Raw genomic sequence first — 25,914 nt, forward strand, 5'->3', positions numbered from 1 at the left:
GTCATCCTTCAGGATAGGTTGTAGATCCTTAATAATGCATTGGAGGGGTTTTAGTTGGGGGCTGAAGGTGACGGCTAGTGGCGTTCTGTTATTTTCTTTGTTAGGCCTGTCCTGTAGTAGGTGACTTCTGGGAACTCTTCTGGCTCTATCAATCTGTTTCTTCACTTCCGCAGGTGGATATTGTAGTTGTAAGAATGCTTGATAGAGATCTTGTAGGTGTCTGTCTCTGTCTGAGGGCTTGGAGCAAATGCGGTTGTATCGCAGAGCTTGGCTGTAGAAGATGGATCGTGTGGTGTGGTCAGGGTGAAAGCTGGAGGCATGTAGGTAGGAATAGCGGTCAGTAGGTTTCCGGTATAGGGTGGTGTTTATGTGACCATCGTTTATTAGCACTGTAGTGTCCAGGAAGTGGATCTCTTGTGTGGACTGGACCAGGCTGAGGTTGATGGTGGGATGGAAATTGTTGAAATCATGGTGGAATTCCTCAAGGGCTTCTTTTCCATGGGTCCAGATGATGAAGATGTCATCAATATAGCGCAAGTAGAGTAGGGGCGTTAGGGGACGAGAGCTGAGGAAGTGTTGTTCTAAATCAGCCATAAAAATGTTGGCATACTGTGGGGCCATGCGGGTACCCATAGCAGTGCCGCTGATCTGAAGGTATACATTGTCCCCAAATGTAAAATAGTTATGGGTAAGGACAAAGTCACAAAGTTCAGCCACCAGGTTAGCCGTGACATTATCGGGGATAGTGTTCTTGATGGCTTGAAGACCATCTTTGTGTGGAATGTTGGTGTAGAGGGCTTCTACATCCATAGTGGCCAGGATGGTGTTATCAGGAAGATCACCGATGGATTGTAGTTTCCTCAGGAAGTCAGTGGTGTCTCGAAGGTAGCTGGGAGTGCTGGTAGCGTAGGGCCTGAGGAGGGAGTCTACATAGCCAGACAATGCTGCTGTCAGGATGCCAATGCCTGAGATGATAGGGCGCCCAGGATTTCCGGGTTTATGGATCTTGGATAGTAGATAGAATATCCCAGGTCGAGGTTCTAGGGGTGTGTCTGTGCGGATTTGATCTTGTGCTTTTTCAGGGAGTTTCTTGAGCAAATGCTGTAGTTTCTTTTGGTAACTCTCAGTGGGATCAGAGGCTAATGGCTTGTAGAAAGTGGTGTTGGAGAGCTGCTGAGCAGCCTCTTGTTCATATTCCGACCTATTCATGATGACAACAGCACCTCCTTTGTCAGCCTTTTTGACACCATCACAGGGCCTAATAACAACAGCCACACTATCAGAGGCTCGTTCACCTGCACATCCACCAACGTGATATATGCCATCATGTGCCAGCAATGCCTCTCTGCCCCATGTACATTGGTCAAACTGGACAGTCTCTACGTAAAAGAGTAAATGGACACAAATCAGATGTCAAGAATTATAACATTCATAAACCAGTCGGAGAACACTTCAATCTCTCTGGTCATGCAATTACAGACATGAAAGTCGCTATTTTACAACAAAAAAGCTTCAAATCCAGACTCCAGCGAGAAACTGCTGAATTGGAATTCATTTGCAAACTGGATACAATTAACTTAGGCTTGAATAGAGACTGGGAGTGGCTTAGTCATTATGCAAGGTAGCCTATTTCCCCTTGTTTTTTCCTACCCCGCCCCCCAGACATTCTTGTTAAACCCTGGATTTGTGCTGGAAATGGCCCACCTTGATTATCATACACATTGTAAGGAGGGTGGTCACTTTAGATAAGCTATTACCAGCAGGAGAGTGAGTTTGTGTGTGTGGGAGGCATGGGGTGTGTGTGTGAGAAAACCTGGATTTGTGCTGGAAATGGTCCAACTTGATTATCATACACATTGTAAGGAGAGTGATCACTTTAGATAAGCTATTAGCAGCAGGAGAGCGGGGTGGGAGGAGGTATTTTTTCATGCTTTGTGTGTATATAATAAGATCTTCTAAGCTTTCCACAGTATGCGTCGGATGAAGTGAGCTGTAGCTCACGAAAGCTTATGCTCAAATAAATTGGTTAGTCTCTAAGGTGCCACAAGTACTCCTTTTCTTTTTCCTAATAACTATGTTGCACAAGATGTGAAATTTTTCACAGTGCCAAGCAATGTAGGTAGGTTAACGTATGTTTTAAGTGTTGCCTAAGAATTAGAGGGGAATGTTAATATAAGTAGGGTTGGTGACACCTGCTCTGGTAGTGGATGCTGTTGCTCCCACACAAGCCTACGTCCAGCACGAGACATCATCTGCATGTGTTCACCCCTCCCTATACCCACCGGCTGGCTAGGGGTCAGTGGGAGGCTCTTTATGGCAGGGTTTTTCAAATGGGGTTGCGATCCCCTAGGGGGTTGCAAGGTTATTATATGGGGGGGGTCACAAGCTGTCAGCCTCCATCCCAAATCCCGCTTTGTCTCAAGCATTTATAATGGTGTTAAATATATTAAAAAGTGTTTTAAATGTATTGGGGGGGGGTTGCACTCAGAAGCTTGCTATGTGAAAGGGGTCACCAGTATTAAAGTTTGAGAACCCCTGCTTTATGGGCTTCAGCAGCAGCTGGAACAGGGGCAGTAGCAAGGAAAAATTTACTTTCATTTTTATATTTAAGCCAATGGCAGCAGCTCAGCCTCCCTATGGAGGCAAACTCCTGCCTGGGGACGAATCTCACACTACATTCCATAAAGCCCCAGCTCCTGGAGTCCCGTGTTGGCGACGCTCTCTCCTCCCACTGATTACACTGGACTGTGCTTGCCCAGAAAGTCTAAAAAATGAGCCCCCACCCGCCGAAAGGCTCCAGCCTTCTCCATTCCCCGGCCCCGGTCAGCTCCAGGCCAGGTCACAGCTGTGGTAAGAGGCCGAGATGCCTCCCGTGGGCAGGGTCCCTGTTGTGCTGCGGCCTGGGCCCTGGCCTGCTCCCTAGCAACGTACATTGCCATAGCAACGGCTCTCGGGCCCTGAAAAATCCAGGCGTAGCGATGGCAACCTGACCTCGCTGTATTCTGCCCTGGGCCTAGCTGCCGCCTGGCGCAGAGCGCAGGATTAACTGCAGGGAAGGGGAACCCCGCCCGCCAGCGCTCCTCCGCGTAGGCACAGACACCAGGACAAAGCTGGGCGAGCAGCGCCGCCCCCGGGGACCTTGGAGGAGCGCAGAACCCCTCCCACCCTGTCAACCAGTTTCCGGGGGGGACTGTATGGAGGGAACACCAACCAGACGTGGGGGGGCGGCAGGCTGCCTGCCTGTCGCCGGAAGTGACGAAGGGAGGCGGTGCCCAGCCCCGTGGCAGCAGCAGCAGCAGCCACCCCCGCCCCCGCGGGAATAGGGCGGCCCTGGAAGGGGGAGGAGCCGTTTCAGCCTCGCTGAGCTGCCGCGCGCCCTGTGCCTCCCCCTTCCTTTTCTGGCGGCCCAGGGAGCCGGTCGCTGTGGCCGCGCAGCGATGGCGCTGAGTCTGACGGTGAACTCGGAGGTTCCCCCGCTCGGTAAGCGCGGCCCGGCCCGGGACCCCCGGCCCGCTGCCCCCGGGGGGCCGCGTTGCTGCCAGGTTGCATCATGCGGCGCTGGGCGCCGGCTCCTCCATTCATCCCGGCGGGGGCGGGGAGACAGACAGACAGACAGACGGGCGTGGGGGAGGCGGGCTTGAGCCTTTCGGAGCCAGGCGGTTCCTGGGGCCCGGGGGACTCAGCCCCTCTCCCCCGGCCTGATTCGTTCTGCCCGGGCTGAGCCCTTGTGCCCGGCTCCCCCGGCACTTGCGGTGCGTGGCTGCCTCGGGTGGGGCTGACATGGGGGCCGGGCAGAGAGGGGGAAAAGGGAAGCGCCGCGGGAGGGGGGCTGTTGATGTCTCCTCGGCACACGGGATCCTCCGGCCAAAGCTGCCCGCAGGGTGTCGTGTCCCATTCCCCCCCCCCTCCTTCCAGCGGCTCAGGTCTGCCCTATTGGGGGCACGGCGCAGAAGAGGTCTGTGCTCTGTCACTGGGGGCTCAGCACCTTAAGTGGGTCTTGCCTGCCTGCAGAGAAAGTGACAGAAATACCACCAGCTTTCTGAAACGACACGTCATCTGTATGGCTTGCCGTGGGTAACCTTGTAGTAATAGAAAGCTGGGTGTAGTAAACAGCGACCTGAGAAAACAAACCGGGAGCAAGTTATAGATTGAATTATGGTCTTGTTCAAATGTGGTATTTTATTAATAAGGGAGAAGGGCAGACACAATGCATCCTTCTCCAGGATGGGCAGACACAATGCATCCTTCTCCAGGATGGGCAGACAACCATAATGAGCTAGGGAGATGCTCCCCCACTTTCGCTAATGTGTTTCAACCCTGACTTGCAACAACCTGGCTATTGCAGTGCTGAGCCTCTCTTGAGGTGGCTTCTCTCCAATAGACTGCTGGCTCTGTAGCTGTTTTTAATATTTAATGGAGAAGTTAGTGCATTTAGTGACTGACTTAGAGGTTCTGTTTATAATTGGGTTTTTTAAATTACTTCACATGTTGTAGACCAAATTTTTGAAGTGGCCTCAATCCAGCTTTTGATTGATTTTGCTAGTTTTTTCGTACACAGATGCCTTTTTTGTATACAAATATAATTGTATGTGCAAAAGTAGAGAGCGCTTTTGCAAAATTCATTGCATGTCTAATGACTGTCTGTATACAGTGGTGGTGTAGCTGTGTTGGTCCCAGGATATTAGAGCAACAAGGTGGGTGAGGTAATCTTTTATTGGATCAACTTCTGTTGGTGAGAGAGACAAGCTTTTGAGCTTATACAGAGCTCTTCTTCAGATCTGGTAGATGTACTCAGCAGTACGTTTCCTCTTGTATTTGGCTGTGACACTGAGAAGTTTTCCCAGACCTGAAGAAGAGCCCTGTATAAGCTTGTCTTTCTTGCCAACTGAAGTTGGTCCAGTAAAAGATCTTATCTCATCCACCTTCTATCTCTAGTGGCTGTTCACTTCAGGATCTAGTTGCATGGCACATTCTCTTTGCTCTCTTTCCTGCTCCAGTTACTCATCTAGCCAAGGCTTCTCTTTGTCCCTATACAGAGTCTTATTGTGGGTGCAAGAACCTTCTCTGCAACTGCTGCTATCTGGAAACAGCATTTCAGCCTTCTTGCCTTGCCTCTGAACCTTAATTTTTTTTTCTTTATGCTTTTGTAAGTTGCATCGTTGGACTCTAGAAAGCATTTGGGGATGCAGTTTGTATGAGATGATGTAAAATTATCATGCTGTATATTTAAACAAAATTTTGCAGAATAAAATGTAAAGTTTAGGGACTTTCACTCTACTAAGCATTTTCTAATAACATTTGATAAGATAGGCAATGTGGTCTAGTAGCTAGAGTACTTGCACAGGAGAGCTGAGTTCTATTCTTGGCTCTGCCTCAGGCCTGCTGGGTGACCTTGGGCATCACCTCACTTCTCTGCGCTTCAGTTCTGCATATGCAAAATGTGCTGATGAAAAGTGCTCTAAAGCAGTGGTTTTCAACATGTGGTCCATGGAACCCTCAGGGTCCACAGACATGTCTAATATTTCCAAAGGGGTCTGCACTGTCATTTGAAATTTTTTAGGGGTTCCTAAATGTGAAAAGATTGAAAACCACTGCTGTGAAGAGTTAGGTGGTGGTATTATTATGATGGAAGACATCATACAAAATTGTAATTAGTTGGGGACTTACTTTGTATTTGACAGCTGCTACTGAGTTGTAATTAGAGTATGGACTTCAGATTAAAGGATTCTTAGGCCTGGTCTACACTAGGAAATTAGATCAGTGTAACTATGTCATTCAGAGGTGTGAAAAATCCATGCCCCAGAGCGATGAAGTTAAACTGACCTACCCCCTTGTGTGGACAGCGCTAGGTACCGCCTCTCAGGGAAGTGGATTACCTACATTGAAAGGCGAACCCCTCCCATTGGCATAGATATTGTGTATGCTGGAGTGCAACAGCGCCACTGCAGCATTTTAAGATTAGACAAGCCATTCTGGTGTGGACACTGTTGAAACACAGTGAACGTTACAAATATAACATTTTTATTTAAGGAAAAATAATTGTGTTTTTTTTAAAAATCAAACACTTTTTGTCATAACTTTTTCCTAGTTCATATTAATAATGGTTCTTGTGAAGTATGGAAAAGAATGTATTAACTATGAATGTAATTTACGTTAATTACACAGTACAGCACATATGTAGTGCTTTTCATCTTCAAAGCAGTGTGCAAACATTAATTAATTCTTGCCTCTCTCACAAAGATACTTCAAGTAATGCTACCCCATTCTTACAGATGGAGAACTGAGGTGAGGGTCATTAAGTGTCAAGCTTAATGTCAGAGAGGGAATCTGACAACTGGGATTAGAGTTTGGAAGTTCCTTGCTCCTAGTGCTCTGTTGAGGCTAATTTATTAATCCTACCCTTTGTAACTTAAAATACAGACAAAGTGGAATGAATAACAAAGAGCTGTAATGGGCTTTACAGTGTAAGGCTCTGATCCTGTAATTGGATCTGCACAGGCTGCCCCTTGTGCATGTGTGGGGAGGCCTGTTGACTTCACACAAGGGTATCTTGGACAGAGGGCAAGGGCCTCGTCTCCAGATGGTCAGGGCCCACGTACATTGATAGTACATTGTGTGGATGCTTTCTGTATTCCTCCTATGGATAAAAAGATGATTTCAGTCTCTACTTTTAAAAAATGAACCTTGCCCTTTTGTGTCTCTCCTTTCTGTATGCCCCCAACGGTAGTAGCTGAGGTACACAGTAATGACAGACTAAAATGTTGGTGTGGTACAGCCTTACAGTATGAAGGCGTTTGTCCAAGATGTTTTTTCTCCAGAGTGTAGTCTCTTTAGTGGCATTTGAGTACATGACTGTTTTTAAGTGATGTGTTTAGATGCTGATGCTGCTTTAGGCCTCTTACCAAGAGCATGTGGCAGGCCTGTGCTGAAGAGTAGATGACTGCACTACTCATGTCAAACAATTTGAGCGAGTCTCTTTAGCTTGGTGTGGGATTGGATGAATTCTCACAGTATCCTTGGGAAGCAAAATAACGTTAAAACCATCCCATTCTGAGATCGCTGCAGATTACTGTATGCCAGCTTTTATCCCTTCCTCCTAGACCATAAGGACTGCCAGGAAAAAGCTGCCTGTTTATAGACTAAAACATTGATTCCTCCCCTTCACCCCCCCGCGCCTTTCAGTCTGAAGGCAAATGCTCAGACAAATGCTGTGTGTGTATAAAAAAATGTTATTGTAACCTATGAAATATTCTTTACTTAGGAGAAAGATCAGCCATATTTTATCTTTTCTCCTTTTTTAGGAGCTTTGCTAACTGTAGAGCATGTGAAAAATGATGTCAAAATTTTGGTCGAAGAAGGCAAAGAGACCATCCTTCGTGTATCTGAGTAAGTGACTTTGCATTTCTGCCATCAGCATTAGGTCAGCACTTTTTAAAATTGACGTAATGATGACAGTAATCTTTTGCAGGGGGAGAAATTATCATTGCACTGTATATTTTTTGCAAACAGTTGCAATTTTTATGTTTTGTAATAGTTTTCATCTTCTAATGAAAAGACTATAGGGTGGGAAAAATGTTTAAAGAAAGGTTGAGAGACCTCTGCTGCTTCTGATGTACACATACTTTAAATATTTAGTCTGTACTCTAGCTTCTTGTATGGTGCCCATCACTGTATTATCTAAAGCATTTACCTTCTCCATGTGCTGTGAATTCTCATAGTGGTAGCCATCTTGTGATAAACAAATGTCTGTATAAATGTATATACAGCACAAGTGTGTGCGTATGTGCATGTGATGGTATGTAAAGGATTTTATTGGTATAAGTTTGGGTTGACCACATCACTGATGAGAAGGGAAGCCACAGTGTCATCCCAAAAAAGTGCCAATTAACTCTATAGCATGTCACTTCATATTTTGTTTATGCCACATCTTCTAGAAAGAAGATATTTTAGAAAATGTCTTTTTATTGACGCTGATTTTGCATCCTTCCCCTTCTAAACCATATGCTGTTTTTGTTGGAATAACAGGAAAAAATAATACCAGTAAGTTCTAAATATTTTCAAACTGGTTTCCTTTAAATTGTAAAGTTAAGGATTTTAAGACTTAATACCGCGTGACCTGCCAAGGACAGAAACACAGGGCTACATGTCCTGTAGACACAACTCCATTGACTTAAGTTGCGCTGCACCATCTTGTCCGACATCATAGACAATTGTACCTATAGAAATCTGGGACATGCAGGTCTTCTGTGCGACAAGCATGCTTCTGGTTTTAAAACTTAACACGATATTGGACTCTAAAACTGTCACTAGTCCATTACTTACTATGCCAAGTATAAATTTTCAGTCCCACTTTATCTGATCGTGTTAGTGCAGCTGTGGAAAACTGCTGACAGACTGGAAGTTTGAGGTGCTTCAGTGGAGACTCTAGACCAGAGTGCATCTGAGGTCAAAGTTGCAGCATAAATGCAGGTTATCTGTTAGTTGGAGAAATATCCCACATATAGGCGTGAAATTATGGATGCACTAGAGTGGTACCACAGTTAAGTTTGTATCAGGCTTGTTGCCTTAAAGGATCTTTAAAAAGGGGCTGTTCATCAATACCAACTTCTACTAAGAACAACTGAGACACACAGATGAGTGATAAAGCCTTCAGTTACAGTGATTGCATAGTATTCTTTCTATAGGATGGTCTTGTGCTTAAAGAACTGGCCTTGAACCCAGGAGCAGTGGGATCTTTCCGTACCTCTGGCATCCTGTGTCACACTGAACAAGTAATTTAAACCTAAGGCTTTAGAGGTGGCCACTAATTAAGCTTTTCAGTTTGCTGTATTTGTCTTCTAAAAATCAACTGTAAACTAAAATTATAAATAATTACACAATACCCAGTAATTCTCATTTTGACTATTATACCGTAGTGCATCATGAAATTGGGTGGCAATTCTTTTCAGTCGTTCGCTGTGCATTTTGGAAGAGGCTAATTTTTTCAACCATATATGATACTTTTCCCTCTTACTATTTTTTCTCATTCGTACATAATTACAAAATAAATACATTAACTTGACCGTCTGCATGTATATGTCCTTCAGAATTACTCTCTTACATGCTATTGTGCATAACAATGTTATTGGGGAGGGATAAGGTGTAGTATTCTGTACAACTTTAAAAAACAACCCTTAACTGGATATTTCTTTTGTATGCATAGATGTTCCCCTTAAGCAACCATAACTAGCTATTAACTAACTTTTTTTGATTTTTGGATAATGTATTTACACGCACAATACATCCCATGTGGGAATAATAAACCTGAAATTGCCTGAACTTATTTCTGAACCCATGTAGTAACCTTATTTAATTTTTTACATAAAATCAGAAATAAAGTAACTTATTATTCCTCTGTCCACACCCAGCAAGGCCCTGCATTGCAGCAGTCCTTGCTTCAGTGGTGAAGGATTGGCTAGAGTGTGAAGCAAGGGGCTCTTCCTTTTTCCCCCTCTGCACTCCTGACACAGATCAGAACTCAAACTCTGATTTCTTCTTCCACCCACCCCCAGGAGAGATGGAGTGTTGCACAAATAGATTTTTAATTTGTACAAGCAAACAGGTTATGGTTAGGCTTGGAAGGATTAGATTTTTATCAGTAAGGTTGATTTCACTGTTCACACACACAATGAAAAAATATTTCCATCAGTAATCTAAATGTGCAGATAGGCAAAGTAAGAAAAATGCTGCTGGAGAACTTTAGTTTGATTTAAGGATATTTACTTTGTATATTTAGACGCGATGTTGACAATTTGTGTTTTAATGGGTATAAAGCGTTTGCTTTTAGAATCTGTCTGTCATTAAGTAACTATTGTCTGACCCTACAACTGTGAATATTTAAATTGATACAAATTTTAAAAAATCTTAAAATAAATACCAATATTTGTTAAAATTATGTGAAAATACATTCTGCCAAGTCTTGTTATGGTTGCTATTTCCTATTATTCTTGCTTGAGGAGTCATTTCATCTGTCAAGATTGCATTAACCTTCATCTCTGTCTATCCGTATAGTCATCTTCACAATTTATTTCCTGTAACAGGGGTCTCTCTTAAAATGGTAATTGTAATCTGAGAAGCATCAGCTAAACTGGTCTTTGGGCTAATGCTCTTGGTAAATGCATTCCATTACATTGAGGAGCAGGGACTACTTTATCTCAGCACAAATTGAAATTCAGCTGGGACATCTCAGACTTTTGATTTTTAGGAAATCATTGGTAGTAACAACTTCCTTTCTTCAAGAACAGGGGGCATTTTAAGCTTGCTTTTTCTTAAGAGGAATGTTTTGAAATGCAGTTAAAATCTGATTATAACTAATTTTTCAACCAGTAATCTGAACAGTATCATGTAACTTAAGATATAAAATGGTGTTTTGATGGGTAAGGTTACCAGCTGGATTCAGTTTAATAAAATAAATATCTTAATTTCAAACCTTGATGACTTTGCATAATGTTTTAAATCCCAGATTCTTTTCATAGGTAGCAAAATGTAGTCAGTCTAGCATGTGAATTTCTGTTTGGTGATATTCATGGTGGGAGAGAAACTGATATTTGTTGTATTCCCGCTGCACAGAATGGTTTTGCAACTTTTTGTACAAATGACGTGTAATTTTTTATAACAGTGCCACAAATCTCCTCCCTGTTCCTTCTCAAGGATTTTTGGCATTGCTGCTGTGTCAGTTCATGACACTTTCCATAGAATTCCTTCTCATTGCTTTTGTTAATAACATCAGCATGGACGTGGTCTTCTGTATGCTATTGATAGGCTGACACTTTCAGAGCTACCTGCCAACCAGTTGGAAAGAAATATCTAAATTCATGGTTTCTTTCTCCAAAGGAAGGGAAATTGAAGAGGTCTGGTTCTAAAAGTATTAATTGTTTTCTAAAACAAAAATTTGTTGTTAATTGAAAATGTTACAGGACATGTCGGGTCAGGACATGTCAGGATTCTTTCCCCATATGTGTTCAGAATTCTGTTCACTAGTCTTACTAATCAAAGTAAACTGTTAGTACAGACTGTTGCAAAGCAGTAGAAAACATTTTTACTGCTTTTATTTCAGGCAGACTTGCTGTTGGAGAAAGCATACTGTACGTTCATATGTACTTGGCAATCTCAGTTGAAAAGTTCTGTTTCAGAAACTGACCCCAGTATGACTGTCACGGTTTCTCCCCCACTCTGAACTCTAGGGTACAGATGTGGGGACCTGCATGAAAAACCTCCTAAGCTTATCTTTACCAGCTTAGGTCAAAACTTCCCCAAGGTACAAAATATTACCCCCGTTATCCTTGGACTGGCCGCTACCACCACCAAACTAATACTGGTTACTGGGGAAGAGCTGTTTGGATGCGTCCTTCCCCCCAAAATACTTCCCAAAACCTTGCACCCCACTTCCTGGACAAGGTTTGGTAAAAAGCCTCACCAATTTGCCTAGGTGACTACAGACCCAGACCCTTGGATCTTAAGAACAATGAACAATCCTCCCAACACTTGCACTCCCCCTTTCCTGGGAAATGTTGGATAAAAAGCCTCACCAATTTGCATAGGTGACCACAGACCCAAACCCTTGGATCTGAGAACAATGAAAAAGCATTCAGTGTTTTACCAGAAGACTTTTAATAAAAAATAGAAGTAAATAGAAATAAAGAAATCCCCCCTGTAAAATCAGGATGGTAGATACCTTACAGGGTAATTAGATTCAAAAACATAGAGAACCCCTCTAGGCAAAACCTTAAGTTACAAAAAAGATACACAGACAGAAATAGTTATTCTATTCAGCACAATTCTTTTCTCAGCCATTTAAAGAAATCATAATCTAACACATACCTAGCTAAATTACTTACTAAAAGTTCTAAGACTCCATTCCTGTTCTGTCCCTGGCCAAGCCGACTACAGACAGACCCAGACCCTTTGTTTCTCTCCCTCCTCCCAGCTTTTGAAAGTATCTTGTCTCCTCATTGGTCATTTTGGTCAGGTGCCAGCGAGGTTACCTTTAGCTTCTTAACCCTTTACAGGTGAGAGGAGCTTTCCCCTGGCCAGGAGGGATTTCAAAGGGGTTTACCCTTCCCTTTATATTTATGACAATGACATAGCAACAGGATTTATTGCACATTCATAGATGCTAAATTTGCTTTTGATCATGCACCAATTGAACTTCCATATCCTGCAGTCTAGAAGTTTTGGAGGGGAGGGTTACCAAACCTTGAATTCAGATATTTCATTGTCAGTTTTAATATTATAAATCTTATGAGACTGAACAGTGGAGTAACCTGCTTTAAAGACTGGTTACCATGGATAATAAATCAAGATCATCTCCAGATCAGATATCAGGATTTGAATCTTCAGTTCTGATATGTGGGTGACTGATTAACTCCCTATAACAATCTGACCACTGCTATATTTTTCTTATAAATTATTTAAATAATCTGGGTCCAGTCTACAGTTAGTCAGGAAGATGTAAAATTGCAGTGCCCTGAAGCAGAAACCAAAATATCAAATCAGCAGTACTTTGCATGTCTTCTATGAACCTCTCTCATAGCAGGATGTATAAAGCTACTTCTCTGACATCCATCTCTGTTTGCAAGTACATATAGAAATATAAAGAAGTCTGAGACACTTAGTGTGCCTCTTTTCCTCTGTTGGTATTTGTCTCTGTGGGTTCAATCATATATTCTTTGGGCACTCAAAACTGTCACTGAAAAGAGTGGGAGTATGGAGTGTGGAAAGAATGAGGGTCAAGCTCACTCAAGCCTGATCTACACTACAGAGTCAGGTTGACATAAAGCTGCTTATGTTGACTTAATTATGTCAGTGTCTACACTACAGCCTTTTTCAAAAATAAAATTGGGCTCCCGCCGACGTAAGTGTCATACTACGTGGACATAATGTGCTTAGGTTGGTGTAGTTAGGGTGATGCAGTGTCAGTGTAGACACTGTGGGCTGTTGGCTGTCATTCTTGTCAATTTCGTGGCTCCATGCTGGAGCCATGAAATTGATATGAAAGCTAGGCTCACAGCTCAGGCTGTCACCCTGGGGCAGGTGGAGGGCTCCAGCTAGAGCCTGTCTGCCCCTTGGGCTCTGGGCTCCCCGCTCTGAGCTGGGGAAACATCTGGGCAATAATCCAACATACATTTTTTGAAAGTCTTCATCTATACCAAACAGCAGTGTGCACGCAGTAGATAATTAAAGCACGGATAACCAGTAAAATAAAACATTAAAAGTTTTATCATGTATCATTTAATACACGTTTAGAAAAAATAGTAGCTTTGATAATGAAAATGACTAATTTACAAGATTGTGGAAATCAGGATTGTGGACTATAGGAAAAAACTGATAATTGTCATGCTTCTTAGGGGAGAATAATAACTTCCAGAGCTGCTCTGTGAATATTAATAAAAATGTTCTTTACAGTTAAAATCGAAATGCATTAGTTTTGAAGTAAGAAGCCCTAAAATCCGGACAATGGGCAAGGTCCAATGATTGTGAGTGAAGAGGATAAACCATTGAAACAAATGTGCTTGTAAGATGGCCTCCTTGTATTGAAGTTTTACAATAGTCCCATCAGTAGAAGGAGAGAGGTGTCATTATCTACACTGGGATCTCAAACAAGCTAGGGCCAACTGTGTTTAAAGGCAGCCACAAACCTGCTGCATGATCTCGGGCAATTCACATAATTGTTTTATGCCTCTTTGCTATTTAGATTGTAATTGTGGGAATGACTTTCTCAATCCATGTGTCCACAGCGCCTGGTGCTATGGTACCATAATTCATTTAGGATCTCTAGGCACTGTTGAAATAGAAATAAAAAATAAATAAACCCTAGGTTGTACAATTCTACTCCCATTATGGACCGCATGTAACAAATGTACGAATGGCAAAATATTGAGAGAAGTAAATTCTGTCTGAATTTGATGTAAGCTGATAGGAAAACTGAGTAGAAACAAAAATACAATCATAGGCAGTAAAGTCTGTTCAGCAGGAGTGAATCTTTATAAATGTAGTCACCTAATGGAAGCAAAATGAGTAACAGACAAGCCTGGGCAGGGACCACTGCATTACCTCCAGAGGCTCTTCTTTTGTCTCTCCAGCAGCCCTTTTTAAAGTCCTCTTTGCACAGGTGTCCAAGGAAGGAACTTGGGAAAGCAAAACTTGATTTAACTCCTTAGGTGCAGGAGGCTAGGCAGTACCTCTGCACTCTGATTATTTTGGGGGGAGGGGGAACAGCTGGGAAGAATGTTGCCTAGTATTTCATTTTGAGTTGAAGTACATTATTTTTTTCCCCTTTTCTCTCCCCCGCGCCTGCCTCCCTCCCCGCACCCGCAAATGGTTGATCTGTGTTAATGGTTTCCTTAATGGTTTATAATGTGACCAGCTGGAAGGGGAGGATGACACATGCCCCACTAATAGGTGTCTTATTGTTCAGGTAGCTGTATGCCCGCTGCTTCAGCTAGGAATGTGTTGCATTTCATGTAGACTCTTTAGAACTGTTTATGTGTAATGACACTCAAACTGCTAGTAATAAGTTACTTCATCTTGAATTTTCTGTTTTTATAGCCATGTTGTGTTCACTGATGTGAATTCCATAGTTCGCTATCTGGCTAGAGTTGCCACTTCCGCAGGGCTATATGGTTCTAATCTCCTGGAACACACTGAGGTGAGAAATAACCATTCATACTTGATTTTTTTTCATGTGGTTGCATTTTTGCTCATTTGGGGATTTACCTACATAGCCCTTGAATGATGCAGCATTTTTCTATATGAGAGTCCAACTACCTGGGCTGCTGAAGCTACATTTTTGTGAAACTGCCTATGACTACGCACATCCATGGATCCGTGGTAGAATTATTCACAATGGCTCCTAACCATGCTGGTCTCTGACAGGGTGTTCATTTCTTTCTTTCCATCTCTTCAGTTTTGGTACTATCACTTCCTTTGTGTACTGTTTGTTTTTCTAACACAGCTGTTGCTTGTGGCCTCCATCAGAGCTGCTGGGTGAATTATGCACAACTATTTATGGAGATCTCACAAATTCTTACACCAACCAACCACCACATCGGGTTTTTTTTGCCTCATAGAGCTTTAGGCTAAAAATTGCTTATGATTCCCAGTCTCCATACTGTAGCCATGCAGGCTGCGTTCTGGTCTGGGACCCTGGGTGGACATTTGCCAAGTTGGCAGGATTCCCTCCCCTAGAGTCCTAAATTTTCCAAAATTTCTTCCAAATTAAACCTAGAGATGAATCTAAAGTTTCCATAACCCAAAGAGATCCTTCTTAGTTATCTTTGTTGATTTATATTAACAAAATGAAGTTATTACAGTTATCAGGACTTGGTATGATGTGGAATTGAGGAGGAATTTTTCCTGGCTTCAGCCCAGAAGAGCCATATGTTGAATTTTAAACTAGGTGCCTCAGATTGATAGTGGTAACAGAATCAGTTTGACTGAGTTAATATAGGGCTATTAGGGGTTTGACCACACCCTCTGTACAATATTCTTTTAAGGCAATGGAGATCAATCTTCAACCCTGGCAACTGCCTACCTTTTCATGTAAGCGAAAAGTGCTGCTTCATTATGTTGCTTATGAATTTTTAATTGTTTGTAATTTATTTAACCACAAAAAGCGAACTTCCTAACCCAAATTAGAACCTGAACTTTGAATATGTGCAAGACTTAAGTGTTCAGAAATGCATTTGCAAGGTCAGTAACTTTGATACAATACATTTAATTCCCAGATATTGGTTTTTGGTTGTTTTTTTTTTCAAAAATAAAATTGAGCTTTGAGAAATATTAAGACAGCTGCGTTTGTGGTGGGAATGTTTTAGAACGTAACTGTCAATGAGAGAGTTGAATTTTGTAGTCCTGTGACATCTGTGCCTGCCACGTCATCTTGGCTATTGGAAGAATTCCTACTGCCATGACATATGGAATGGATTTAGAAGGATTTTAAGAGATACTTTGTGACTGAGGTATCAAGTTTGTATGCTAGAGCCAGATCCTCAGCTGGTGTAAATGGGCATGGCTCCATTGAAATCAGTGGAGTTGTCTATTTACACCAATTGAGGATCTGGCCTTTACTGCTTGAAATAGATTTTAAAATTGGGACATCTTTATTTCTTTCTCAGAGTAAACTTTTTTGTGGGGATGGGAGAGGAGGAGGAGGTTGGGAATACAGTGGAAAAACTGGTGTATTTTTGTTTTTTTAAAGTGGAAAAACAGACAGGGGAGAGGGTGGTGCAGAATGTCACTAATATACAGCCAGGAAGAATGAATGGAATCAAATGGAACAGGAATACTGTCCCATAATGCTAAGGAATAACTCTAGATTCATGACAGTATATGAAAATTTTGAATTCTCTTTATTAATCTTTTAAGTATTGTGGCTTTTTTTTTGTAATGTGCAATCTAAAAGTATAGTCAAAAGCATGGAAGTCATTTCATGTTTTAGACCAAAGCAAAATCTCAGACTGCTGGAAATCAGTGGCCAGATACTTCAGATTGGCACAAGTGCAATGGATAGAAACTCCATAGTAGTCTATGGAGTTACACCAGTCTAAATCCAGTCTGACGGCAAACATTGTCTTTAAGCATATAATACACACAGAGTTCACAGAGAAGTGTATCCATATTGCTAAAATTGTGAATAATCATTGAACCAGTATTGTGAGTTAGGAGCTTCTACATTTAGTGTTCTATATGGCCATTGGGAAAAACTTCTAACTGTCAGGGTAGTTAAGCACTGGAACAAATTGCCTTGGGAGACTGTAGACTCTTCATCATTGGAGGTTTTTAAGAACAAATAAACACTGGTTAGGAATGGTCTTGTTGTAGTTCCTGGGGTAATTCTGTTCCAAAAAATTAAAAATTCTGTGCGCAATATTTTAAAATTCTGCATATTTTACTTGCCAAGGTAACACAATATAATCACACCAGTTTCAATTATTTTGATAATTTATTTCAAAATACTTGTCAATGAGTATGTCTGTTACAATACACACAACAAAAAAGATTCAGGAAATGGTTTTTGACAAATAGATTCCTTACTAGGCATATTAATACAGAACTTTGAGTAATAATTCATTTAAACTACAATACAGAAATATTTCTGGCACTCTTCAGAAGCAGTGCAACTGCTTGGGGGAGTAAGGGGTAACGGAGGAGTTGATGGAGAGGGAAGTAATTGCTTGGAAGGAGTGTGGGAGTGAACCTGGAGGGTTGTTGGGTGTGGGTAGAAGAAGTATGGAACAGGTATTTTGTGGGGGCAAGGGAGAAGGGATTGTTAGGGAGTTGAGGAACCTCCCCCATGCAGACCCTGGCTGACCACTAGCCTTTCCCAATCACTCAACCACTCCTCCTACACCATCCCCATGTGGCCCTGCACCCCCACTCCTATTCAGCATCTGCTCCAGTCTATTCCCCCCCACTAGCCTTTCTGAACCCCAGTCGACCCCCCCCTCAGCAGCCTTGTGTGCCCTGCTCTCTGTTTTTCTCCCTCACCCCCTTCCACCTCCCATATCCCCTGCCTCCTCACCTGGCCCTGTGAGGGACACAGCCTCTGCTCTCTCCCTGTTGGCTGCTGACTGCTACGGCTGGTGAGCCTGCTGCCTCTCTTCTGGTGCCACAGCACCCCTGCTAGGTGAAAGCTGTAACTGCAGAGCCTTTCTGGCAAATATCTTTTCTGCAACGGAAAAAAAAATCTGCAGGACGCATTAATGCTGTGCATGTACAGTGGCACAGAATTCCCTGAGGAGTATTTTATGCAGTCCTGCCTTTAGTGCAGGAGACTGGACTAGATGACCTCTTGAGGTCCCTTCTAGTCCTACACTTCTGTGATTGTATGACTTTATATTCAAAGCCATGTGTTTAATACTACTACCACTTTCTCATGCAAGAATTTCTATAACTTTAAAGGTTGTTTTGTATGTTAAATATGATGTTGACGTCTTTGCTCCTTAAAATTAGATTGACCATTGGCTGGAATTCAGTGCAACAAAGTTATCTACCCGTGCCCAGTTTGGTTCAGCAGTCCTTGAGCTTAATCACTGTCTGTCTCTGAGGACCTACTTGGTTGGAAACTCCCTGAGTCTGGCAGATTTGTGTGTCTGGGCTGTACTAAGAGGTATTATACAGTTGTTCTCACAGGTTTGCAATGTGATACAATGTTAAAATCTGTTTCCTTTTAGTCTCCAGTTTCTGCAATGATTTTTAATAAGGAGAATTTTGTAGGAGTAAGAGCAGATAATCGTGAGGGTTTGTTTCTTTTGATAACATAACTGATGTTTAAGAAATATAAAATTATGGTGTGATTTATAATTAAGAGTGTCTATCGGTTTTTCATGTTTTGTTTCTTAGATATGAAAATATACTCTAGGCTAAGTTTGCATCTGACTCTAACCAGGGTGTAAATTATCACTCAACTCTTTTACAGCAGAGGTTCTCAAACTGTGGTCCGCGGACCATCATTCAGCTGGTCCGCGGATAGTTCCCTCTGAGTTGCGTGCCTGGGCGGCTGCACACAACAGAATGAAGGGCCACCCACCTAATTAGGGCCTGGACCCTGGAGAAAAAGCACATGTAAGATGAGGTGGTGGCCTTAGGGAGAATAGGGGTAGGTCGGAGGGGGCAGTGGGGTGAAAAGAGGGGTTGGGAGGAATTTGGGACATGCAGGGCTGTGGCGGCCAGAGAAAGAGGCAACTTTCCCCAGCCCCAAGGCTGTGGCTGCTGGGGAGAGACCCTCCTCCTTCCCAGCCCCAGCTCGGAGGCTGCCGTGGCAGGGGAGAGAGGAAGAGACCCTCCTCCTTCCCAGCCCCAGCTCGGGTGCTGCTGCAGTGAGGGAGAGAGGGCATATCCATCACATTAGAAAGGTAAGACTACTGATATTAAAATGAGTTGTGTGCTTTTATTTGTAGAACAAAAAAACGTTAATTATTAAGGTTTTTTTGTATAGCGCTTTTATCCCAAGTGCTTTACAATAGTTAACTAATGGTACAAACAACATTTGGAAAGATCATTAGGTGGTCCGCCGAGACCCTCAGCAATTTTCAAGTGGTCCATGGAAAAAAAAGTTTGAGAACCAATGTTGTACAGAAATGTTTAATTAGACTGCATTATTATTAGAGGGAGCAATCTAATTTTGCTCGGTTTGTGTGCTTTCAATGCATACATTCAACATCCAGTTGGAGAATGGATGCTGCTGTGTTTTTGACCATCTAACATTTTTTTAAACTATTGTATGCATGGGGGAGGCATGGCCATATCACCAATGGCTTTCGTTTCTATAATTATCTCTAATATGGAAGTGGGTGGTAAACAGAGAGGTTCCCAGATTGCAGAGTCTTCTAAAGTAAGTGCATTGTTGTTACCCAGTTTATGTATGGTAAAGAAGTATCATTTTTCACAACTGGTTGAGATGTGAAAATGGTGCAGCCTATTTTTAATCCACAATGTCATTTAAAAAGTGAGTTACTAGAAGTCCAGCTATTCTAGTTATAAGGTTACAATTTTAAAACCAAAATTTGTTTCCCAACAGACAGTAGTGCATGGCAAGAACAGTTGCAGCAAAACAAGGCTCCAGTCCATACAAAGCGCTGGTACGTCTTTCTTGAAGCACAGTGTGCCTTTCAATCAGTGGGTACCAAGTGGGCTGCAGCTGCACCAAAGACCAAAGTGGTAAGCTTTGTTCTGATTATAGGGTGAAGGTGGCTGTTATGTTTGGGCACTATAGTAAAAGTTTGCATCTTCTTCTGATAGCTCACTTTAGAATTTATGCTAAAGGGAATTAGTTGTACTGTAAACTAAAGGTTTTAACTGTTTTATAAGGATTTTTTATCTTAGTAATTTCATCCCTAAATGTTTATGGATACTGATAAGGTGGGTCAGCTCTGGAAAAGTGACTGTGTAAAAATGGCATCTGTTACTCAGAGGTACTGTATATTTGTATTCAGAGTTCAGTCTGCTTGCTTTACTAAGTGTTTTTACAATTTCTGTTACCACTGCAAAACCATCTATGGTAGAATGAGATCAACAGAGTTGTTAACCAAGTTCCATTTGAAAGCAGTGGGAGTCCACAGATAACTGAGCACAACACTTGGCTTGCAGAAATTTTCTTACTTGTAGTGAGGAACAGAAACAGAAAACCCATCTGGACTTTCCAATCCTAAGTCAAATTTGCAGATCTCACTTCAGATCAGTTTCTAACTTCGAAACTGAGCGAGCATGATATGAAAGTCATCTGAGCAAGGGACCCCATGTTGCCATTTTTCAGTCTCCTTTCAGAGAAGAAACCTTTAAGTGTTTGTATTGTACAGCTTGTGTAAGATATTTAATGATGTCATTGTTAATTTCTAAGGCAACAGAAAAGAAACAAGATGTTGGGAAATTTGTGGAACTCCCAGGTGCAGAGATGGGGAAGGTCATTGTTCGGTTTCCCCCTGAGGCCAGCGGGTAAGATGACCTGTTTTAAGAATGGTTTGTGTTTTTTACCCACATTCCTTTCAAAAACTCTTAATACAGGAGAGGGATTGTGTTTGATCTTGGAAATAGTTACCAGATTAGTGTGTTTTAACAGTTGAATTCAAGGGCCTCTCCTGGCCTGATGATGGTCATGTGTATAGTTGGTTTAGTCAAAGATGAACAGTGTCTTAGGGGTGATTTCCATAACAAAAGAGAATTTTCAGTCACTTAGATGTTTTTTAAAATGTTTTCATTAGCAAAGGTTGACACTTACCAAGCTGTCCTTTACTTAGAACCTGACCGCAGAAATAACAGTAAAAAGAGCGCTAAAAGTACCATCACCAGTTCCATAAAATGTTGTTTTCCAGTTACTTTCAATGTCCTGTTTCTTCTTAAAAGGATTTGATAAAGTTTAAAATTGCTGTTTAATGCATTTTTTCTGTAGGCTGGTTAGCCAACATCTTATGACTTGTTTCAGACTTTGCAATACTGTTTCTCATTCTGTTAATCAGATATAAATCATGCTATTTAAGTACTACTGCTATATTGTATATGCATGTAATTTTACAAATGGTATGGATGAGAGAACCATAAACAAAATAGTTTGGTTTTTGGAATCTATACGGTAATCTGAGGGGGAGAGATCCCCACTACCATGTGTAAACTTCTGGAAAAATGAAATAATTTGTAGAAGTAACAGTTCAGACACTTTTGTGGATTTGGGTTTGTCCAAGTTCTTGGATACCTCTGCTACCGTATGATGGAATTCACTAATGCATCTGAATTCCCCAGTGTTCTGACAGTTACTCAGTGCAAGTGTTTCAGAATGTTGTGAACTCTTTAAAATGCCAATACTTTTAATAAGATTAGTTTTTTATCATTCAAGTTCAATTCAAATTCAGTGTAGACTAATGCTAAAACAGTTTATAATGTCGCAAAAAGTAATTTTAGTCATATGTTCAGGTGTATTATGAAGTCCTCGCTTTGAGATATAAAATCTAACAGATTGTGTTATATACTATATATATATTAAATTGCTTTAATAAGTGTTCAGTATTTCAATAAATATAAAATAGCTTTTGGTGGTTGATTTGTTTTAAGTTTTAACCTATTGTCTATTTCCCCTTTATCCCTGAACAGACTGTATCCTACAAAAGAAATGTAAATGAATCTGCTGCTATGTTAACCTTGTTTTCTGAAATGTCTTTATTTTTAGGTACTTACATATTGGTCATGCAAAAGCTGCTCTGCTAAATCAGCATTACCAGGTTAACTTTAAAGGAAAACTCATCATGAGGTTTGATGACACAAATCCTGAAAAAGAAAAAGAAGACTTTGAAAAGGTACAGTAAAAGAACAGTGGAAGCCATTCATTGGAGAAATCAATTTAAAATTAAAATGATAGGCAGGCTTGCTATTTCAGGGGTGGCTCTGTAGAACAGTAGTGTTTAACTTTGCATGAAAACTCTTCCAAGCCATCCCATATTTGTCTTAAAAACCAAGTAGTTTTAGTCCAGTAGCCTAATTATTCTATGACTTCCACATTCTTTCTTCCCCTCCCCTAATATTTATAGTCTGTGTTAAATCCATGTAAATCTGTTGACAGTTTATAGACTCTGCTATGTTACTTGACGTAATCACAAATGGCAATCATGGTACTACTTTAAAAGCTTCTGTAATCTTAAATACAGTTCGTTTCAGTGACAATAACTTTTCTGTAGCAAAAATCCACACTAGGAAATTTCCTAGGTGTTCAATACAATCGAAGTGGTTTAAACCTTTTTAATAATTTATTCTTGCTGCCACCTTTTCACTATTTGTGGCATCCATGAGGTGAAAGAAAGGAAAGAATCTGTATGATTTCCTGCCGCTTCCAGTCTCAGGATTCTTCATCACACAGGAGTGTTTTGAGGCTTGCACTATTGTCACTTTATTACAGGGGTGGGGAACCTATGGCCTGCGGGCTAGATCTGGCCCACTGCTTCATTTCATCCGGCCCGTGGGAAGTCTCCGTGCTGTGGCCAGAAGCCCCAAGCCTTGGCGTTGTGTCATCTCCTCCTCCCTCCCCCGCCGTGGGGCTGGACCTGCGAGTGCTGGCTTGTCCCACTGCAGGGGGAAGCTGGGGTTGCCAGGCCATTAAAAGTCCAGTCGGCTCCACGCAGCTCCCGGAAGCAACTGCCATGTCCCTCCAGCCCCTAGGAGCAGGGGTGATCAAGGAAGCTCTGCGCACAGCCCCCAGCACCAGCTCTGCAGCACCAATTGGCTGTGATTCCCAGCTAATAGGAGCTGTTGGGGCAGCACCTGTGGGCACGGGCAGCACACACCGTGCAGAGCCCCCTAGTTCCTCCTTTCTGGAAGCAGTGTGGAGCCCAGGATAGGCAGGAAGCCTGCCTTAGCTCTGCTGCATTGCCATCTGAGGTGAGCGCCGCCCGGCTGGAGCCCCCACCCCGGATTCCCTCCTGCACCTAACTCCCTCCCAGACCCTGAACCCGCACCCCAGCCCCCTCCCGCACCCAGACTCCCTCCTGGAGCCCATACCCTGAACCACCTCCTTCACCCCAGCCCTGAGCCCACTGTCACACACCAAACCCTTTGGCCCCAGCCCGGAGCCCCCTCCTGCATCCCAAACCCCTCATCCCCAGCCCCACCCCAGAGCCCGCACCCCCACCTCTTGCACCCTTGCCCCAGCCTGGAGCCCCCTTCCACAGCCTGAACCCCTCATTTCTGGCCCCACCCAGGAACCTAGGGGCTGGAGCCGTGAGCACTGGCTTGCCCTGCTGCAGGCGGAAGCCCTGAGCCTCCGCGCCCCACCACAGGGCTGTGTGTGGCCTGCGACTGTGGGTCAGTTGCCCTCCGATAGAAAAAGGGTTCCCCATTCCTGCTCTATTAAATATACAAGAAGAAGAACTTGTTGCCAGTTTTTCTTGTCCCACCCTCCCCTGGAGGAGCTGATCTCATTCTCCTGCCCTATAGCAATCACTACCTATGTATCCCTTTGATAACTTCAGTACCTTCATATGTTCCATTGTGTGTTAATGGTTCGGCAAATGCAGACATTTAAAATTCAAAAGAAGCTTGGCATAGAGTTAGAAAGCTTCTCTGCATGTATGAATATTACAGTATCGCTCTTTGCAGGTTATCCTGGATGACGTTGCCATGCTGCACATCAAACCAGATCAATTTACATATACCTCAGATCACTTTGAAACTATAATGAAATATGCTGAGAAGCTTATCCAAGAAGGGAAGGCGTATGTGGATGATACTGCTGCAGAACAAATGAAAATGGAGCGTGAGCAGAGAATAGAATCTAAACACAGAAATAACTGTAAGATGCTTTATGGCTCTTCTCCTGGCCCTGTTATCTTTGTCAATGGAATATAATCTTGTTTCATTCTATTGTTAATCATCCCACCTATCTTTAGTTTTAATTGTATACTGGGAGTACTTAACAAGCCTGTAGGAACACTGAGGTCCTCAGTGTCATGCCCTTCAATACTAAAAGACTCAAGAAGCTTGTTGTTACACACCAGTTTATTACATCTATGTATGTTCATAATGCATATGTGCTGTATAATCTTACTCTCACCTACAAGCGTGTGAGGAAAGCTGGACTGTCTGATATTGGATCTAAACACATGCAGCAATACCTTTGATGTTTGACAATGTCAGTAACAAAATATGGTGCTGGAGACTAGTCAGAAATACCTTAGGTAACTTAAAGTATTAAATTTTTTTGTTTGGTAGCTGTTGAGAAGAATCTACAAATGTGGGAAGAAATGAAAAAGGGAACAGAATGTGGACAAATGTGTTGTCTACGAGCAAAAATAGACATGAATAGTAACAATGGGTGTATGAGGGACCCAACCCTTTATCGTTGCAAAAACCAACCACACCCACGCACTGCAAGTAACTACAAGTACGTGCACTTTCTATTAATATTGACCTTGATATGCTTTCTTTTCTGCTCTTCAGCAGGTTTCCTTTTTTAACTACCTGGGAGTTGTTTGCATTTTCTCAACCAGAATGTGTAGCTAATCTCCTTGTAGAAATGACAAAACTTCTTCAGAGGACTTTTAAAACATGCGCTCTGGCCAGCATTTCATAACAGTACCCACTGATGAAAATTCTATAGCAGGTCCCTATTCTCATGTCTTTGTAAGCTGGGCCATTTAAAAAGAAAAAACAAAAAAAACCTCTCCACATGTGATGAGTACCATTTTTCTTAATGACATTGTAGGGAGAGTGGTCACTTTGGATGAGCTATTACCAGCAGGATAGTGAGTTTGTGTGTGTGGTTTTTGGGAGGGGGGTGAGGGGGTGAGAGAACCTGGATTTGTGCAGGAAATGGCCCAACTTGATTATCATGCACATTGTGTAAAGAGTTGTCACTTTGGATGGGCTATCACCAGCAGGAGAGTGAATTTGTGTGGGGGGGTGGAGGGTGAGAAAACCTGGATTTGTGCTGGAAATGGCCCAACCTGATGATCACTTTAGATAAGCTATTACCAGCAGGACAGTGGGGTGGGAGGAGGTATTGTTTCATATTCTCTGTGTGTATATAAAGTCTGCTGCAGTTTCCACGGTATGCATCCGATGAAGTGAGCTGTAGCTCACGAAAGCTCATGCTCAAATAAATTGGTTAGTCTCTAAGGTGCCACAAGTACTCCTTTTCATTTTTCTTAAGAAATCTTGGCAAACCATTTTGACTGCCTGCATTAAAAACAGCCAAACAATTGGATTTTGTTTTTACTTAATCTCTCAACTTTGAAGAGTAATCTTTAGTGTGAAGTGGTGTCGTTGACCTATTTAGCTGAGTGGCAACTGCGTGTTCATAGCAATTGTTCTTTTCATTCAGTATAAAGAGTTACTTCATGTGCATTGACCTAAGACTATTTGCAGAACACTATAGTTTATTCCTTACTTGAAACGCCTGTTTCCACCCACTCTTCCCACTGTTATAGCTTCAACAGATGGGAAATGTTGACTTGATATGGATGTTGAACTAAAATGGTGGCTTTGGCTCTTGGTAGAAATGCATTTAAAACAGAGGTATAATGTACTCACTTGTAATTGACAAATCACTGCCTCTGTTGTTGTAGGTTTCAGAGGAACAGCCGTGTTAGTCTGTATTCGCAAAATGTTGTAATCGCTGGCTGTTGAAGTTTAAACTATGGCCCGAACACGGATATTTTTTTTTGATGATACATATTGGTACAAGGTGTAGGGAAAAATGTAGGTGTTGAAAATTTTTTCTCGGTTTTTGAAGTATTGAGGGATTGAATTATTCGATAGTTTTGCCTTTGCTTATAAAATGTCATTTAATATATTTTAATTTGTTCTTTTTTATAGAAGAGCTCAGTATCAGATATGCTGTTTTAACTAATTCTTGATGGAGCTTTAGTGACCATTTTAAGGATTTTTGAGTGATTA

The 25,914-nt window shown here is 42.2% G+C and overlaps 1 protein-coding gene across 5 annotated transcripts in view; it reads left to right on the forward strand.

The window, feature by feature from the left end:
* The first annotated feature begins 3,311 nt into the window (after positions 1–3,311).
* The window catches only part of EPRS1 (glutamyl-prolyl-tRNA synthetase 1), a 62,080-nt gene continuing 39,477 nt past the window's right edge, over positions 3,312–25,914 (forward strand). For 2 of the 5 annotated variants that reach the window (XM_073338859.1, XM_073338857.1), the window contains exons 1-9: positions 3,313–3,480; positions 7,302–7,386; positions 14,587–14,686; positions 17,992–18,148; positions 19,559–19,698; positions 20,378–20,472; positions 21,698–21,824; positions 23,617–23,809; positions 24,229–24,400. In XM_073338859.1, the coding sequence (XP_073194960.1) occupies positions 3,438–3,480; positions 7,302–7,386; positions 14,587–14,686; positions 17,992–18,148; positions 19,559–19,698; positions 20,378–20,472; positions 21,698–21,824; positions 23,617–23,809; positions 24,229–24,400 (1,112 nt within the window). In that variant the 5' untranslated portion in view covers positions 3,313–3,437. Of the gene's footprint in view, positions 3,481–7,301; positions 7,387–14,586; positions 14,687–17,991; positions 18,149–19,558; positions 19,699–20,377; positions 20,473–21,697; positions 21,825–23,616; positions 23,810–24,228; positions 24,401–25,914 lie in introns of all 5 variants that reach the window. The other 3 variants (XM_073338856.1, XM_073338860.1, XM_073338861.1) reach the window with 3 other exon arrangements.

The sequence above is a fragment of the Lepidochelys kempii genome, chromosome 3, assembly GCF_965140265.1.
Source record: "Lepidochelys kempii isolate rLepKem1 chromosome 3, rLepKem1.hap2, whole genome shotgun sequence".
Taxonomy (NCBI): Eukaryota; Metazoa; Chordata; order Testudines; family Cheloniidae; genus Lepidochelys; species Lepidochelys kempii.